We start from the raw sequence: 18,941 nt of genomic DNA on the forward strand, positions 1-18,941 counted from the left end.
TAACAGGGACTTGGCAGGAGCTCTGCAGTAGGCTACAGGTGAGTCATGTGACTCCTGTTTTTCTCAGTGCACCCTCACCTGATTATTGGTATAGATCATCTGAATCTTCCTCTCAATAGGCTGATTTGTGCTGAGCAATTAAAAAAGCTTTCACTCTCTGCAAATCCATTGCTCCATCCGTCCATCATCCATCTTATTTATTCAGTAGATGCATGTGTGTCTAACTTGAAAGCTCCTACATAAAATGTATTCCTTTTTAAGATGTTTGAGATTTTGCTTGTACTTGTTTGGGATGTAAAGTTTAATTGTTGTTGATTTGGCTGAATTTTCCATCTCATTTCTTATCAAATATGTCTGGAAAAAAACACACATTTGAATGTATGTGCTGCCTCATTTTATAAACTACTCATAGATTTTTTTGCAGATCCTCAGATAGGTCAACAACCACACCTAGACATGGTTGCCCTTTGTACATACACTCTGTATAGGAAGCCATTAAGATATAGAGAAAAAAAAGACTGGAGAGAAAACATTGATTCCATTGATTAGGGATTTGAGCACAACCTCTGTTCCATTTTTTTTAAATAGTCCTCAGTGCATTAGCATTAGCAATTTTTCTATTGACATCATGTTATTAATTGATTTTTTTTTATCATGCAAAACTGAAAGCAGAATGACATTTTGTAAGAGGTCAGTTCAGATGTGATTAGTTTAAATTCAAACATGCTGTTGCTAATTTCCTTAAAGTATATAAAATATAAACAGCCCAGTCACTGGGAACATTTTTGTCACTTTAAATTTTGCAAACCATGGACATGTTAAATTTGTAGACATATAGACATCGGTACATTACAAGTCTGAACAAATCTCTTGTTTTGCAGAAATACACATTGCCAACATTTATTGTGGTGACTAGGTTTAAAATATAATCAGAATGCCAACCTTGAAAAAGCTTTTGAAACTTGATTTAAACTGTAAAAGTATTGCATATTCCCAAACAAGTTCCTGTTTGCTGGTAGCTGAGTTACAAAAAGATGACTCATGGCTTTGGGGGGGAGGGGGAGACAACAGGCTCGGTGGCTGTTTGGTCTGGTTGGCCGTCAACCAATATTGAGCGATGATGTGATAAACACCTGTGATGTTTTTGGTAAGAAGTCATTCAGAAAAGATTATCAATTGACTTTGAAGCAGAAAGATTTTTTTTGGTTTGGAAATGTTCTCCAGGATGTCAATTAATTGTTTTCATCTGTGTAAGAGATAAAAAAAAATCTCTTTAGTCATGCTTTCATGATCACTTGAATCTGTCAGCAATTGCTCCATCAGGCTTTCCTTCCACTCAGTCGTTTGTGAACAGGTACTGCATGCTGATCTCAGCACATCTCAGATAATCACACACAGCCATTCAGGCTCTGTGTAAAGGACTCTATTTTAGTATCTTTTGTGTTGCCTTTGTATTTATCAGTATTGCACATTTGTATGTATTTTGGACTTGGTAAAAACAGTGACATTTTATTTTGAAATTGACACAGAGTAACACAGAGTTAACAACTGCACTTTCACTTAATGAAGCATGGGGAGGACCAGCTGCTAACACGTCCATGATAGTGCCAGTGTGGGTTAGGGTTAGGGTATATAATCCAAGAGCGGAAAAGCTTGTTTACGCTTTGCTTGATACTCAGAGAGATACTGCTTTCATAGACCAGGAAGTAAGCCGCACTTTACATGCTGATGAAGTACCAGTAAGGCTTAAGGTAATGACTATGATGAGAAAGGACACTGTTGTGGAAAGCCAAAGAGTTTTAGGGTTTCGTGTGAGAGGCCATAATTCCACAGTCCTGATTGACCTTCCACAACCCCAACATGTGAAACAGCAAGGCAGTGGGCTCATCTCTACATGCTGGCAGATGAAATCCCTCCACTACAAGACTGCGAGGTTGGCCTTCTTATAGGACACAACTGTTCAAGGGCCTTGACACCAAGGCAGGTCATATCAGGTGGAGATGAAGAAATTTATGCTGTCCGCACTGAGTTAGGATGGAGCACTGTGGGACCCTCTTCATCATGCCATGACCCTCCCAGCACCACTAGCCTGTGTCACAGAGTTGCTGTGAAAGAGCTGCCACCTTTAACTCCTGCAGATGCTCTTCGTGTTCTTGAGTCTGATTTCAAGGATGCTGGTGAAAATGGCAAGACAGCATCTCAGGACGATATCCTCTTCCTGAACATGCTTGAAAGGGGTATAAAGAAAACCTATGAAATGCCCCTAACTTTTAAGGAAAGACCTTACATGCCAGGCAACAAACACTCCGCTGTTGTTCGACTCAGCCACCTCAAAAAAAACTGTCGAAGGATGAAAGGTACAAAGAACAGTATACTGATTTCATGGCTGGAGTCATTGAAAAGGGAGATGCTGAGGAAGTTAATGATGATGGAATTGAAGGAGAGAGATGGTATATCCTGGTATATTCTATCTATCTATCTATCTATCTATCCCTCATCACGGCGTCTTCCATCCTTGGAAACCAGAAAAACTCTGGGTAGTGTTTGACTGCTCTGCTAAATGTAAGGGAATCAACCTGAATGATCATCTTCTCTCAGGGCCAGATTTAACAAAATGCTTGACAGGAGCCTTTTACGCTTCCGCCAACACCCCATTGCACTGATATGTGACATCTTCTCGATGTTTCATCAGTTTCAGGTACATGAGAGAGATCGAGACTACTTGCGCTTTCTGCGGTGGAAAGATGGAGACATCAGTGCCCAGCCACAGGAATACCACATGAATGTCAATCTGCTTGGCGCTGCGTCTTCTTCTGGATGTGCTAATTATGGACTGCAGCATCTGGCTAAGGAGCTCAAGCTCATTTACCCATTGGGGTCACAGTACATGATGTGAAATTTCTATGTTGTTGATTGACAAGTGTTGACAAGGTAGAAAATGCCATTCAGCTTGCTCAGGTGGCATGTTAACTTTGTGCCAAAGGTGGCCTCCCTCTGCACAAATTCATATCCAACAGCAAGGTTGTCATGGAGAGTGTACCATCATCGGAGTGTGCAACTCAAAGACCTCAACCTCAAATTTAATGACTCACCATCAGAGAGAACACTAGGAATTCAATGGGATATTGAAACTGACAGTTTCAGTTTCAGTATCAACATCAAAGACCAGCCAGCCACTCGTGGTGGTGTTCTATCGACAGTTGCATCTTTGTATGATCCGTTGGGACTTGTTGCGCCATTCCTCCTGATTGAAAAGAGAGTTCTTCAAGTTTTTGGCCGTGGTGGGAGCAGTGGAAGGATGATCTTGTAAACTTGGAGAAAGTAAGCATTAAACGCTGTTATGCACCCCCTGGATTTGGAAAGATTATCACAACAGAGAATAGAACACCATTTTATTTTTCTGATGCCAGCACAAGTGGATATGGCCAATGTTCATATGTGAGGCTCAGAAATGAGGATGGACATGTTCACTGTGCTTGTCATGGGAAAATCATGCCTCTCCCACCAAGGTCATGACCATTCCCAGATTAGAACTAAGAGCAGCAGTTGTCTCAGTTACAGTAAGTGGGACGCTTGAATGTGTGGCGGCCGATGGAGTTATTCTGGACCAACTCCATAGTGGTTCTAGGATACATTAACAACCAGGCACGATGATTCCAGACATTTGTGGCCAACAGAGTTTGGAAGATCCATCTCCACACAACTCCTAAACAATGGAGATATATCTCAACTGCTGAAAACCCTACAGATCACTCAACAAGAGGCTTAACAGCAAGCAAGCTTCTTTTGTCTGACTGGCTCACAGGACCAACATTTTTGTGGGTAAAGGAAATTTTGCCCCCATCAGTCAGAGACCCTGAAGTCAGAAAGGCTCTTTGTGTCGCTTGTCTCTTCCTAGTTCATTCAAGCGTCCTGCAATAATTCCAAATGATCACCACATCGCCTGACTGATAATTGCACTGTCATGAGAAAGTCAAGCACCAAGGCAAGGAACTTACAGTCAGTGAAATACGGTCAAATGGTTACTGGATCCCAGGGATAAACTGAGTAGTATCATCTTATATTTGGCAGTGTGTGAAATGCAGGAAGCTGAGGAGGTCTGCAGAGATGCAAAGAATGGCTGATCTTCCACCAAAGTCAAAATGAAGCTGGGAGGGTGGAGGCGAGGGCTGAGACCCTCAGGAGGCCGATGGCGGGGAAGAAGGCTGAGACCCTCGGGAGGCCGATGGTGGGGGCGAAGGCAGAGACCCTCGGGAGGCTGACAGTGGGGTCAAAGGCAGAAACCCTTGGGAGGCTGATGGCGGCGAAGATGTATCCTGGGATCCACTGGGAGCCAGTGATGAAGACAAAGGCAGAGACCCTCTAGAATCCAGCAGTGAAGACGAAGACTGGGACAGGCTGGAAGCTGGCGGCAAAGGCGGAAGCCTACTGGAGGCCGGCGGCGTAGGCAGGGACCCACTGGAAGCCGGCAGAAGTGGCGTGGGCTGGGACCCACTGGAGACTGGTGGCCAAGACGAAGTCTGAGACCCACTGGGAGCCGGTGGTAAAGATGAAGGCTGAGACCCTCTGGAAGCCGGTGGTGAAGGTGGACCCCCTCTGGAAACCGACGGCATAGACGAAGATTGAGACCTTCTGGAGGCTGGCTCCATCGACGATGGCTAAGACTGGGAAAACTTCCTGGACCGACAGTGGACCACAGGGAGTTGTCGGCAAGGAAGCCTATGGAGGACCACAGGGAGCTGTCGGCAAGGGGGCTGACGGAGGACCACAGGGAGCAGTCGGCATTGGTGCCGACGGGGACCACCTGGAGGTGTCGGCCCGGGAGCCAACGGACGTTCACCAGGAGGTGTCAGTGTGGGAGCCAACAGAGGACAACAGGGAGCCGTCAGCAAGGGGGCCGACGGGGACCACCAGGAGGTGTCTGCCTGGGAGCTGATGGTGACCACTCGGAGGTGTCGGCCTGGGGACTGACGGGGGACCACAGGGAGCTGTCTGGGAGGTTCACTAGGAGGTGTCGGCGTGGGAACCAACGCCCTCCTCTGCCCCTCCTCTGAGAGACACTGGCAGGAACCCGAACTCTCTGGCAGAAACCGGGCCGCCGACCGAGGGGCAGGGACAGCACTCGGCCATGCGTCCGACCAAGGTGCTGGGACAGGCCTCGGCCAGGCCTCCGACCGAGGTGCTGGGACAGGCTGGGCCTGGACCAAGGAACAGGAACTGGTGTCGGTTGAGCCGCCTCCCATCAGCAGGCACACCGCCCTCACTGCCCAGGCGTCGCTGCTGTTGCCATGGCAAAAACAATCCGTCCCACGATGGGGGGGGGGGGCCACAGAAACACCACCCAGAGGAACAATGTATACAGAATTCTTCCACAACAGGAAGTGTTTTATTGCCATTCGTATAACAGGATTTAATATTTTACAGGAATTTAGCAATGCAATTAATAGCGGTAATACATTTGGCTTTTGTTGTGTAAGGCAGCATATTCAAAATCAACATTAGAATCAAGGAATTATTAAATGTCACACAAAAGAAAGATATTTATGGAAAAACAACCAAACCAAAAGGACAAGAGGATTCATAAAGTTTAGATTGAGATAAGATTTGTGTGTTTTGTTGTTCTTGCTTAAATGTAGTTTTTATTATTAATATCATTTATTTTAATTTTTTTCTGCATATTTCTGGACTTTGAATGGGAGCAGCTGTAACGCAAGCAATTTCCCCTCGGGGATCAAATTAAATATTTCTGATTCTGATAATTGGGGTTGGACAGAATAGAAAACATTTAGCCTGACTGCTATCAGCCAGATAACAAGCTGTCAAGCAGACATTGCTTCATCACAGTAACATATGTTGTGTAGTCATCCTTGTGAAAACGTCAAACATAAGTGTGTCTGAGTGGAGTTCTTCTTTTCACCGCGGTGTGGTGATGATCTGGTAGGAGCGAGGTACATTTGCAAAACCGCTGAACGCTGGAATGAGGTTTATACTGTCAGGGCCTTCAGCGCAGGAAAAGGTGAAGTGCTGCAGCAGCGACACCAGGAAGATAAAAAGCTCCATTCGAGCCAGAGACTCGCCAACACAGGCTCTTTTCCCTGTGAAGAGACAGAATGTCACTGCTTAGTGACATCACTGGAGGCCATTTATCAGACAACATTCAGCTTCTCTGGCAGCACGGAAAAGCTTTTTACTACTTTTTCACAGATGCAGCAGTACTCCCCAAGATCTGTAAACACACTTTAAAGTGTAGAATTGGTGGATTAACCCTTTAACTGCTGGTTTATCAACTGACTGAGGACTGTGTTTTACCTGCAGCAAATGGCATGAACGCAGGATTTTTCTTAAAGTTGTTTTTCTGGTCCAAGAAGTGCTGGGGGTTGAAGGCCCAGGGAGTCACCCATTCCTTTTCCCCTTTCAGCACTGAATGCAACAAGGGAATAATCACAGTGTCCTGTTGAGACGATATATCATGTTAGAGTCATAATGCATTTTTTTCTCTGATGGATATGGTAACGTGGAATTGTATAAAGCACCTAAATTCCTGCAAAGTGATATTCTCTTGGGCACACAAGATATAGATCTTGTTCATACAATTTATTTTCTTGTGTACACAAGATAGAAAATGATCCCCTTTCAGGACTTTAGGGGCTCCGTAGAATCGAGGATACCTTGGGGATTGTATAACCCCTGAAAGAGATGTCGTGGAGTGCATAACGAGGGAGGCTGAAGGGGATGAGGTCCAGAAAACGCTGCACCTCATGGATGACTGCATCTGTGAAGGGGAGTGACTTCCTGTCCTCCATTGTGGGACAACGGTCTTGGGCAATCACAGTGTCAATCTCCTTCTGCATTTTCTCTGTACAGGACAAAGTTAAAAGTATTTTTACTCTGTAATTATAAATGTTACAAGGTAGGAGTTTGTGGTAAGAGCTGGTAAAATAAGATGACCTACCCTGTATGTCGGGGTGTTTGACCAGCACACTGAGGGCATATCTAATGGTGGAGCTGGTGGTTTCTGTTCCTGCCAGAAACAGATTCAGCACTGTAGCGACCAAGTTTTCATAGTGAAACTCAGATGTGGGGACGTCCTTTTCCTGACAGAACAGAGGCGTAAAAGACAGAACCAAAATTGAAAAACTTTAAACACACTTTAGTCAGCAGGTGACAGAGAACATGTTGGGCTTTTGTTTGCAATTAAATTTTGCATTATTTGAATTGTCATTATTAACATTATTGAAAATCAGTCACAGCTACATCAAGACAACAATTCTCAGATCCTCGGGTATTCTAAAGAAGTTATTTTAACAGATAAAGAGGAGTTTTAACATGAAACTCATAGGATGAGGGAGCGTTCCCTTAAAGGGATATTCAGGCGTAAATTTAATCCATGGTCTAACACATAGTGACATAGAGTAAGATCCCCCCTCAAGAGATTAAGTTTGCCGACCACTAGCTTACGTAGTTTTAGCAACCTCAGAAAAGACCCCACGATAACAATACATTGCAGTATATGCCTCCAAGATTAAAACCGCCATCAAAAAGCCACTCATAGCCACAAATAATGCTCAGAACCGAACCAAACTTCAGCCACAGTACAAATAGGGTCCCAGCACATAGTTCGAGGCATCACACATCTGCTAGCTTAGCCAGATTTCTATTGTTAAGAGAACACAACTCAACACTCCAGCAGCTTCCTCTTGTGGGGAAGCCTGACGAGTCGATCACTGAGTGTAGTTAGAAATGCTCAATTATCAGTTCTTTTCCCTGTCTGCTCTCGATAATAACTGTTATAAACTTGTAGGCAAGACACATATGAACTGAGATTGCAATTCCATGGAGCAATTATCATACATTTTCATCCTTGAGCTACAGAACTCAGGGCTTCCCCACAAGAGGAAGCTACTGGAGTGGTGAGTTATGTTCACTTTACAATAGAAATCTGGCAAAGCTAGCAGATGTTTGATGCCTCGAACTATGTGCCGGGACCCTATTTGTACTGTTGATGAAGTTTGGTGCTGTTCTGAGCATTATTTGTGGCTATGAGAAGCTTTTTGATGGCAGTTTCTTGGTGGAGGCATAGACTGCAGTGTATTTTTATCGTGCTGTCTTTTCTGAGGTTGCTAGAACTACATAAGCTAGCTGTGTGCAAACTTGATCTCTCGAGGGGGGGGGGGGGTCTTACTCAGTGTCACAGTGTGTTAGATCATGGATTAAATTTACACCGGAATATCCCTTTAACAAAACAGATTATCCTGAAGTTCTTTCCAACCTGATGCATTCGAATAAGAAAGCAGTCAATATAGTCTCTCGGGGAGCTGGGGTCCAGTGTCTCTTTGTGCTCTTGGACCTTCTTCTCAACAAACTCTCTCAACTCCTTCATTTGGGCAAAAAGAGCATGCTGTGGGCCAGGCAGACGCTCTAAGAGCCAGGGAAAGATGTTGTACATCTGTGGAAGGAAGGCACAGAGCAAACTGCAGCTTTGTTTCTCAGGGAGTAACATCAAAATGTAAATAAAAGTGTTGTTGCTGCCATCATCCCGAAGTCTTTTTCAGAAAAACATTATTTCTTGAAGATGATATAAGGACACCACATGAAAACCAGATTTAAAAAACATGGATTTGTATTTCTTCAGAAGACCATCATCCTCTGACTTTCCAGCTATCACCTCCACTCACCTCACCCATGGGGCCACTACTGAACTTTATAACGTCATTAATGATGTTGAGGAGGCGAAGGAACTGCTTGTCATCATAACTGAAGCGCTGGCTAAACACCATGCAGCAGATGATGTTGGACACGGTGCAGCTCAACAAAAACGTGGGGTCAAATGGTTTGGCTGAAAGAGGAGAGCACAACACACTGGGACTCATCCAATAAAAGTACTAATGAGCACAATAAAAGTGCATTAACTATTGGAATTTGGATCCTGGTCCACCAGAGCCTCCTTCACTGCATCATATCCAACCAGAACAACAACCCGCTGCCAGCCCAGGTACAGAGTCATCACAGGACCATAGGTTTTGCTTAACTACAGAAAGACGAGATTTGATAGGGTAATAATTATCCTGATTTTAATACAATTTATTTTGTGTAAAATGTTAACGTTTCTCAGCTCACCTTCAGAGCGCTTTCAACAGGCGCATTTTTGACCAGCTGTGGCAGGTTTCCTATGAGAGGAAGTGCTGTGGGTCCTGGAGGTAAACGATACTTCCTACTGTTTTTTACCTTGACCAACCACAGCAGAGCTAAGATTAGCCCTCCTAAGATCAGTGTGGTAGAAAGGTCCATAATGCTCTTTATATGTCTGGGCTCTTCGCTGGTATACAGGTCTCTTTCATACTGACTCTCACTCTGTGATATGAGATTATTTGTGTTTATAGTTAACAGGGAGTTGGCAGGAGCTCTGCAGTAGGCTACAGGTGAGTCATGTGACCCTCCTGTTTATCTCAGTGCACCCTGACCTGATTATTGTTATAGATCATCTGAATCTTCCTCTCAATAGGCTGATTTGTGCTGAGCAATTAAAAAAGCTTTCACACTCTGCATACCTATTGCTTCATCCGTCCATCTTCCATCTTACTTATTCAGTAGATGCATGTGTGTCTAACTTGAAAGCTCCTACATGAAATGTATTCCTTTTTAAGATGTTTGAGATTTTGCTTGTACTTGTTTGGGATGTGAAGTTTAATTGTCCTCTTTTTGGCTGAATTTTCCATCTCATTTCTTATCAAATCTGTTTGGAAAAAAAACACATTTGAATGTATGTGCTCCTTCATTTGTTTGCTCCTCAATCCACTTATACTACTCTTAGATTTTTGCAGATCTTCAGATAGGTCAACAACCACAGCTAGACATGGTTGCCCTTTGTACACACACTCTGTGTAGGAAGCCATTAAGATACAGAGAAAAAAAAGGACTGGAGAGAAAACACAGATTCCATTGATTAGGGATTTGAGCACAACCTTTGTTACATTTTCTTTTTTAAATAGTCCTCAGTGCGTAAGCATTTCCAATTTTCCATTTTTTCTCATGCAAAGTCGAAAGCAGAATGGCATTTTGCATCAGTTCAGATGTGAATTCTTTAAATTTGAACATGCTTTTGCTAATTTCCTTAAAATAAATAATAATAATAATAATAATAATAATAATAATACATTTTATTTGTTTGATGGCGCCTTTCAAGTCACCCAAGGTAACCTTACATAGGATAAAAGCATAAAATCACAGAGTAATATCACCACATAATATCACAGAATATTAAAAACAAACATTGACATAAAAAGGAAAAGAAAAGTGTAGTGCACAGTGACCAGTCAGAGTGAGTATCCCAGTTTGAACAGGTGGGTTTTGAGTTTGGATTTGAATGTTGTGATGGAGTCTGACTGTCTTATGTGTGGGGGGAGAGAGTTCCATAGTCTGGGTGCCGAGCAGCTGAAGGCTCGGGCACCCATGGTACTGAGGCGTGGTGTTGGGATGGTTAGCAGTCCAGCAGAGGTTGAGCGGAGGGTGCGAGAGGGGCTGTATTCGTGGAGGAGGTTGCAGAGGTAGGTGGGGGCTAGATGGTGGAGAGCTTTGTATGTGAGGAGGAGGTTTTTGTAGTGGATGCGGTATTGTACAGGGAGCCAGTGAAGTTGGATGAGAATAGGGGTGATGTGGTCAGATGATTTGGTGCGGGTGATAATCCGGGCGGCTGAGTTCTGGATGATTTGCAGTCTGTTGATGAGTTTGGTGGGGAGTCCAGTGAGGAGGGCACTGCAGTAATCGATGCAGGAAGTGACAAATGAATGAACCAGGATTTCGGTGCTGGACTGGGACAGTGATGGGCGGAGTCTGGAGATATTTCGGAGGTGGAAGAAGGCAGTCCGGGTGATGTTTTTGATGTGGGGTGCAAATGAGAGGGTGCTGTCCAGAATGACGCCGAGGCTCTTGACTTGTGGGGAGAAGGGTACAGGGAATCCGTCGATGATGATGGGTGGGGCTAGGGTGTGTTGTGATTTAGTGCTGTGCAATTAATAAATCTACTCATACATACCTGCACACTCTTTGTGCAATAACTTGATCCACCACTTAAGTGCAATAATTAAATTTAATTTAACTGCTAATTTCTGCTAATGTCATTTATCCACTGTATAAAAACACAATGCCATATAGTCCATATATATATATATATATATATATATATATATATATATATATATATATATATATATATATATATATATATATATAATATATATAGCTAAGAGTTTATTGTTTGCTGTTTATTCTAAGAGTTTATTGTTTATTTATACTGTATTTTTATACCTCTCTTTTTTCTACTTGTAAGCTGCTGGAAATTCAATTTCCTTGCGGGAGTCATCCCAAAAGGATCAATAAAGAGAAGTCTAAGTCTACTTAACATATAGACATCGAGGGATGATGTGATAAACACCGTTGATGTTTGATTACCAAAAACGACTATGAAGCTGAAAGATTTTTTTTGGTTAGGAAATATTCTCTGGGATGTCAATGATTTATTTTCATCTGTGTGAAAAATAAAAATGTCTCTTTATTGATGCTTTTATGATCACTTGAATCCAGCAAGAATCTCACAGCAGTCGTTCCATCGAGCTTTCCTTCCAGTCGGTGCTCACGCTCCACAGCAGCCAACAAACAGCAGATGGACGCAGAGAGAAAGACACACAGCATGTTGACAGCAGGATTTATTTGGAGTTCACCTTTGGACTGCATTTCTTATAAGTTAAGAGAACATGCAGATGGTGGGTGATTTCAGAAAGCATGACGAAAAAGGAAATTGTGCGAATGAAATGGAGAGAATGCAGATAAGGAGAAAATATCCACAGAGGTAAAATGTTTTTAAAAAAGTATAAAATGAACTTAGTGGTGAGACGGACAATGCAGAAACAAATGAGATTAAAATGTCCTCATAAACGTCTGCATGGCTGTCTGGAATATTATACTGCTTAACCTCGAGCCGTCCTGTGGCACGGAAAGACTGATACAACACAGACAGACAGTTTTCAGAGGAGTCAAAATCATGAATGATTTACCTGAGGAGCACGGGCGTAAAGCCAGGAAGAACACCTTCATTAATTTATAAATTAGACATATAGATAATTAAACTGAGTGGTTAATTAATAACAATGCCCTTTTTAATAAAGGAAAACTAGCAGTGGGCCTTTTAGACACATTCCCTCCCTTTCCAGTCAACACTAAAAAGCAAAGCCTCCACAGTCGAATGCATCAAAGTCGGAGTCTCCTTCAAAGTCGAAGCTGTTGAAGTGTGGGGAGTCGACGTCTTGGCTGCAGGCGTGGAAGGAACCTCCTGCAGAAAGCTCGGAGAAGCCGCCTGCACCGTGGTCCATCTCTGGGCCTCTGCTGGCGAGAGGAGAGGAGGGGGAGCAGGAGTTGAGGTAGCCCAGAGCAGAGGAGGCCGCTGCCCCTCCCATCAGCAGGCACACCGCCCTCACTGCCCGGGCATCGCTGCTGTTGCCGTGGCGAAGACAATCCGAAACACGATGAGGCGGGGCCACAGGAACACCACGCAGAGAACGCCGGTGGGCACTCGCTGAGGAGCAATATAAAAAATAATGTTAATAAAATGGTTGATTTCTTTAAATACACCAAACTAGGGGGGAAAGTTGACAAGTTAGCAAAATGTTTTATTATGTTTATGTGTTGTTTGGGGTTTTTTCCCTGTCTTTAACCAGCACTGTTGCTTCAAATCCATCAGTCTTATAAGATTCCTGGATGTGTGTGGGATCAAGTAGCAGTAAATTGACCAAACTGCCAGAAGAAATGTTGGGTATTGTCCATTTCTGAAAACACTTAAAGTCTGTTTAAAAGCCAATTGTTCAGGGTTAGATAAAGATTATGTTTTGGTTTAAAAATATCTGGTTTTGTCACCACAAAGTTGGCTGCAAAATGTTTAGACGGTCACCAAAATTACGCTTTTTTGTCAGTTGGAACAATGGTGGTCTCTCACCTAGGTGTCATGTCACCACCACCATCTCCTCCTCCTACTTGTGACATGAAAGTCAGTTTGTATATATGTAACAACATAATACGTATTGTAGTAATGTTTAAAATTTCACACATGCATGTTTAAGCTTATCAAAAGTGAATGAGGAGCCAGCTTGCAATGGCATTCATTGTTTGAAGCTTCAGAAAGTAATATTTTTGATAATAATATTGACTCAAATTGTTATTCACCCCACCTTTGAGGTGCTTCTGGCTTTTTTTTGGCTCATTGTTAACTATACTAAAGAGATTTTCTTTTCTGTAATGCATCACAGGACTTGTGATGCCAAACCAGACCTAAATGACATCTGTTAAGTGACAGATGAGCTGAAAGCACACCTTGGTTCTGGCCTCGGTCTCTGAAGGAGCCTCCCCGTTCAGTGACTCGAGTCAACGGAGGGGTGCCCTCACTAATCCTGGGTGACCCGGGGTCTTTATCGCTGAAGGAGTCGGGCAGGGGCTCTCTGTCGGTGATGCAGGGAGTGATGCTGCAACGTCTCTGAGGGGTGAGGGGGGACATGACGCCCTAGAAAATAAGAGGGGGAAAGGATCATATAATGTAGTAACAGTGACACAGAATCTCACATATAGTTAAACACAAACAAGAAATTCCCCTTTTCAGATATTTTTATTAATGTATGTATGAAAACACAACTACAAAAGAGGGTTGAGCTGCTTCAATGAAGACACAAAAAACAGGGATGACTGAAGTATCAGCATGAATATACAAAAGCCAAAACTGATGACTCACCTCCCTCACTTTCCTGATCAAGTTCAGCCACAAACTGTCAAAGATAAAATGAGGAGTCATTATACTTGAACCACATCCAACTTGGTAGATGGTTAGGACTTTCCAGATGTTTTTGGATTGAATGTGATCAAATTGTGACAATGAAACGAGGGCTCGCAAAAACGTATCCCCCGTTTTATAAATGCTTCTTTAACAAAGGGTCTATTGTTGTTTTCTCCTCCGTTACAGCTGTTGTCAGCGCATTCATGACGTAAATGTAACGTCGGTGACATCGGTGACGTACAACGTGACACTTCAGATAAATAAACATAGACAGGCTGCTTTGCCTAGGGGAAGTGGGGATGGGGTCAAAAGGGGATTTTTAGTGGGTAGACCCCCATTAAAGAAACCTGCGTAGATCCGCTGATTTGGGTGGATAAGCAGTACATTTTTACATAGTATATATAGTATAATACAGTATTCTATTGTTAGGAACATTTTATTCTATTGTTTTTGTTGCATATTCAAGATTCAAAGTGTTCATTGTCATATGCACAGTAAAGAAAAATGTTCTCAATTATGCAATAAAATTCTTCCTTTGCTGTCTACAGAATGCCAGCAGTGTAATAAAGAAATATATACAACTGAAATATACAATATACAAAGTAAAGCACCTTTAAAGCACTTTTACAAATGACACATGTGATAAATAGGACAGAGCAGCAATATAGTGATGAATAATTAATAATAATAAAACAGTGCAAATCTGAAATCTGTGCAAAACAGTCGGGAGAGCTCTGAGGTAGATTAAACTCCTGTCTGCTGTTTATGAGTCGGATGGCAGTGGGAAAGAAATTATAAAATACTTTATTGTTTCTTATTGCTTCTACATTTGCCCTTATATTTTTATTGCATTTGCACTGAATGTACACTATGACCCAATTTCCCCTCTGGGATTAATAAAGTTATATATCTACCTATATGTGTCAATATGTCAGCAGGTGCAGTACACAACTGATAATGACTGGGACAAAGGACTTTTGAATTTCAGTGCGTGTGTGTGTGTGTGTGTGTGTGTGTGGGAGGAGGGGGGACTCACTTGCAGTCATCGGGATTGTCAGTGAGGAGCAGCAGGAACTTGTTCTGGGGCAGGATGAGGGCGAAGCAGCAGTCCCTCCTGCCCCCTGGAGGCAACTTGGGCAGGTCAAGAATTGCAGGTCCCTCTGCAATCGACTCACAGTTGGTTTGTAGCGCCACCACCTGGTCAGGTGGAGACTCTGCGTCGCGGCACACCAGCAGGCTCCCCTCCATGGTGAGTACAAGGTACCTCTCCTTCCACTGCTTAAACATGAAGCCCCCTGCAGCAGAGGAAGAAACAGAGTGAGTAATGTACTTTAGGTCAGGTCATTTTTTAAATTTTTTTTGTGCTTTTTTTGTCATTTTTGCTGATTTATGGTAAGAGTCACACAGGTTTAAATTTACTATGAATGAAAATAGATGTGATAAACTGGACAGGAGAGATTTATAAAGTGTTTAAATGGAAGTAAAAAACATTTCTACATGACATATTTATAAAGTCACATGTGTATCACGTATGATTATATGCAATTTACTTTTCTTCACATGGGGAATAGAATTTCCATATGTGCAAACAATGAGAATGCTGCCATGCTGATGTTAGAACCAGCACTCGCAATTACTACAAAGTACGTCTTAGGCTGATGGAAATGTCAGCTATCAGATAAATAGACATTTTGACAATGGATGTCTAAACGAAGTGCTGCAGGTATTTCAGTCTGGACCAAAGTGGTGAACTAACTGATTGAGCAACACATACATTCATAGATCTGCTGGCTTTATCTAATCTATCAATATTTAGAATTACTGCCAAGTTTACAGGTGTTATAGTGGAGAGTTTGTCATTTTTTGGACCCCTTTAATTATCGTCCTTTGGTGTCGTTCCTTTTTGTTCAGCATGAAAAAAGGACTGCCATGTGAAATATATTGTATTGAGCTATTTCTGTCTAGAGCTATGTTTACCACCCTCAGCATCAAAGTGTGAAAGCTTCATGGAAATAATGATAATGTGTATCTCTCTGTACAGACATTGAGGGGAACCCTATAGGAAATAATGCACTTTTAATCAACTCTTCTTATTGCAAAAGGGGTTTGAGTGTGAGTGTGTATCTGTTAAAGAGAACCTTTAACCCTTAGAAATGAAAATGAGATGCTTTTCTTTAGTTTTCAGGTCGGGACGCACATGATGGTGTCAGACTGTAAGTGTCCCAGACTGCCGTCCATTGTGTAATAATGATAATAGATGGAGAGCACATGTTGATGGATGTGGAAGACCTGCTCTATTTCTCCATACAGAGGATTACAGGTGGATTTAGCCAAAGACAGATGGATGGATGGATAGATAGATAGATAGATAGATAGATAGATAGATAGATAGATAGATAGATAGATAGATAGATAGATAGATAGATAGATAATAAAGAATATTAACAGTACAGTATCTTCAGCATCAGTCCCCTGAGCCATCATGACGCCATTATCAAATTGAGTGGATATAAAACAGATGTAAACTAAGCACAAAGACATGAAAACATTGGCTGAGTCCTGTATCGTGTCTTGGCTTTTGAAGCGAACATCTCATCGTTCTATAAAAACACATCTGGGAGTTATTATTATCACACAAAGTGACTCTCAGATTCATATAACTCATCTGGAGAGCTGGAGTGCTGATCTGAGACACCATCCTCCTCGTTCACTGTAAAATCAGCAGCCTAACGAGCTCTGCTGAGTATTCAAAAGTTCAATCCTGGACAAGCTGACGTGAAAAAGACAGCACTGCAGACATGGTGTCAAGTGTCGAGTACAAACTGCAGCGAACCACAGGTTAACAGGGAATAGGGTCAGGTGAATTCACTGAAATAGAATGACCTATATAGATTGAGTGCAAACAAAAACAACAACCAGGCAAATAAACACAGTCCATCACTCATTACACGAAGGCAGAGAGGTGCACGTAGATGAAGGAATGGAAGTCGGCCTACCGTATTTCCTGAGGAAGCCTCGGTGAACGCCTGCTGTGCTCATGCCTGCTGTGGTCATCGCAGCGACAGGGACTGAAGTGAGAGGCAGAGAGCGAGCGATGCTGGAAAACGGAGTAAGAGAGAGCGACCGAGAGAGAGAAAGAGAGAGCGAGAGAGAGGGAGAATAATCCCCACTATGTAGGCCTTCCTTCCTTAAACCCGTGCTGTTTTGAGCAGAATTGGAGCCGTCCCTACTTACGCACACATAAACATCATAAGGCCCAAATAATCATAATAGCAGTGGATAAATCCCACCAGAAAGATGCTATCGTTTCCATGGCAGCCGTCACCAGATGTCACGTTGGACCCCCACACTGCTCCTCTCTCTGGAGCAGACAGATTTCAGCTATCTATCTGTTGTCCTGCGCACAACATATGGGTGATTCATAATAGCTTATCATTAAACTGTCATCAAACCTGTTTCCCAGTGTACCTCTGCGCCCTTGGATGGCCTCCGAACCAGGGCTTGGATCACGTCCTGCTTGGGCAGATTAAAACAGAGGGATTAATATTCTTGCACAGCTGGAGGCTTGTTGTTGCCGCGCCGCAGATAGGCCCAACCAAGATTTGATTTAATCTGCCCGGACCTGGGATACGTGGCTCGCTCCAAGCAATAACTTTCAAGATATTAACTGTTCTTTCATTGTCATATATCTCGGTGGGATTAAAACGACAATCGTCGAATCAGCTTGTGCTTTCCCATCACAGTTAGAAAAACATTATGTAACAGCAGCGATCTAGGAGAGACAGACAGCGTCACAACGCAATCAAACACGTCCTATGTTTCACGAATAAATGGGATGGAAGCTGGTGGCAGCCTGAAGGAGAAAACAAAACCTACATTTGATTTATCCACTGTTTGAGTTAAAGTCCTGTGAAGTGCATTTTTATTTAATTCTACTCAAAATATATCTCATTCACTGAAAATGTCTAATTTTTCAAGCAACAGCTGAACAACGACGGAAAGGAGCACAATCATGGAAAATCTTCAAACAGAAGAATGAAATAATCTGCATAGAACTCACAAACATTTTAAATTAAACCCCACAGATTAATATCAGTCAGCGAGAAACGATGTGAAATGAACCGCATGACACCAGCAGCACGCCAGAACTGTGTTTGTTTGAAGCCTGTTTCTGTTTTCAGCGACTCTGGGAGTTTTTATCCCCTGTAAAAAAAATTGGCTAATCATTAACAGATAGTCATTAAAAAAAAGGCAAGTGTTGATGGAAAAAACAGGCTCTTATGATTACAGTGAGTGTTATTTTCCCATCGGACAGATCTGCGCTGTGGAGTGGATTTTCATTAACTCTATAAATGTATAAAAGAAAGCAGATGTTCAAAATCAGGACTCGAGCGAAGGCTCATTCAGTATCTGCTCGACCGTATCACTGTTACTGGTTAGGAATACTAAGCAGTCTTCAGATACATAGAAATAAATTATAAATTAATATAAATAGTTCATTTTTGGTTGCTTTTTGGTAGTTTTTACTTAGAGGACAACATACTGAGGGCACTGAATTGTGTTGGGCGTTGTTTCTGGATAAAAGTGACAATAAGAAGTCTTCAAAATATATATATATATATATCCATACTGATCTTTCTGTGTAATGATTGATGTTGCACAAGAAACCTATATTTATTTCTCTACAGCCCTGATTCCCATGCAGTAATATCCTTTATCCAATGACGTGATTCTGAGTGACCGAGCCTTCCAAGGTTCGAAAACATGTTGCTGGAATCATATTCAGAATAAGTATTCACAAATCAGTGAAACCAATGAAGTAAAACATGAAATATATGAAATATATTTCATGTTTTCAGATCAATGTCATAAAGGATTTAAATGTTTGTTTTAAAACTGAGCGTGGTGAGTCAGATACACTTTTACTTTAACAACATCATGAGAAGATGTTGGACTGAAGGTCTGCTTATATAATATATCAACGTACCTGAAGTAAAAGTAATAAAGAACATGTCTACAGGTTTCCATTGTAATGTAAGTGTAAGTGTAAGAAGATCATATGAAGCTTTAGTGGAGTGTTTTTGTTCCTCTTTCATTACACTGCAAGGAAACTCTGTTTATGGATGCA

At 42.3% G+C, this 18,941-nt stretch overlaps 2 protein-coding genes across 4 annotated transcripts; both read right to left on the minus strand.

Moving 5' to 3' along the window:
- Positions 1 to 5,355: 5,355 nt before the first annotated feature.
- On the minus strand, positions 5,356 to 8,870 carry LOC115571426 (cytochrome P450 2F2-like). Its single transcript, XM_030400847.1, has 6 exons — positions 8,676 to 8,870; positions 8,270 to 8,446; positions 6,953 to 7,094; positions 6,669 to 6,856; positions 6,310 to 6,451; positions 5,356 to 6,095 (listed from the first exon to the last, which is right to left on the minus strand). Exons 1-6 carry the CDS (start codon positions 8,868 to 8,870, stop codon positions 5,914 to 5,916), a joined length of 1,026 nt encoding a protein of 341 aa, XP_030256707.1. The 3' UTR covers positions 5,356 to 5,913.
- A 2,814-nt stretch (positions 8,871 to 11,684) lies between these two features.
- On the minus strand, positions 11,685 to 18,390 carry LOC115596455 (uncharacterized). Of its 3 annotated transcripts, XM_030441605.1 has the most exons (7): positions 17,436 to 18,390; positions 17,266 to 17,326; positions 16,810 to 16,910; positions 14,850 to 15,108; positions 13,772 to 13,805; positions 13,360 to 13,546; positions 11,685 to 12,568 (listed from the first exon to the last, which is right to left on the minus strand). In XM_030441605.1, the coding sequence occupies exons 3-7, from the start codon at positions 16,865 to 16,867 to the stop codon at positions 12,213 to 12,215; spliced, it is 894 nt and encodes a 297-aa protein (XP_030297465.1). In that variant the 5' UTR covers positions 16,868 to 16,910; positions 17,266 to 17,326; positions 17,436 to 18,390; the 3' UTR covers positions 11,685 to 12,212. The 3 variants fall into 3 exon arrangements, with proteins under 3 accessions (XP_030297465.1, XP_030297455.1, XP_030297447.1); XM_030441595.1 differs by having other exon boundaries at positions 17,266 to 18,390; XM_030441587.1 differs by having other exon boundaries at positions 16,810 to 18,390.
- Between the last annotated feature and the right edge of the window lie 551 nt (positions 18,391 to 18,941).

This window comes from Sparus aurata, chromosome 2 (assembly GCF_900880675.1).
Source record: "Sparus aurata chromosome 2, fSpaAur1.1, whole genome shotgun sequence".
Classification (NCBI taxonomy): Eukaryota; Metazoa; Chordata; class Actinopteri; order Spariformes; family Sparidae; genus Sparus; species Sparus aurata.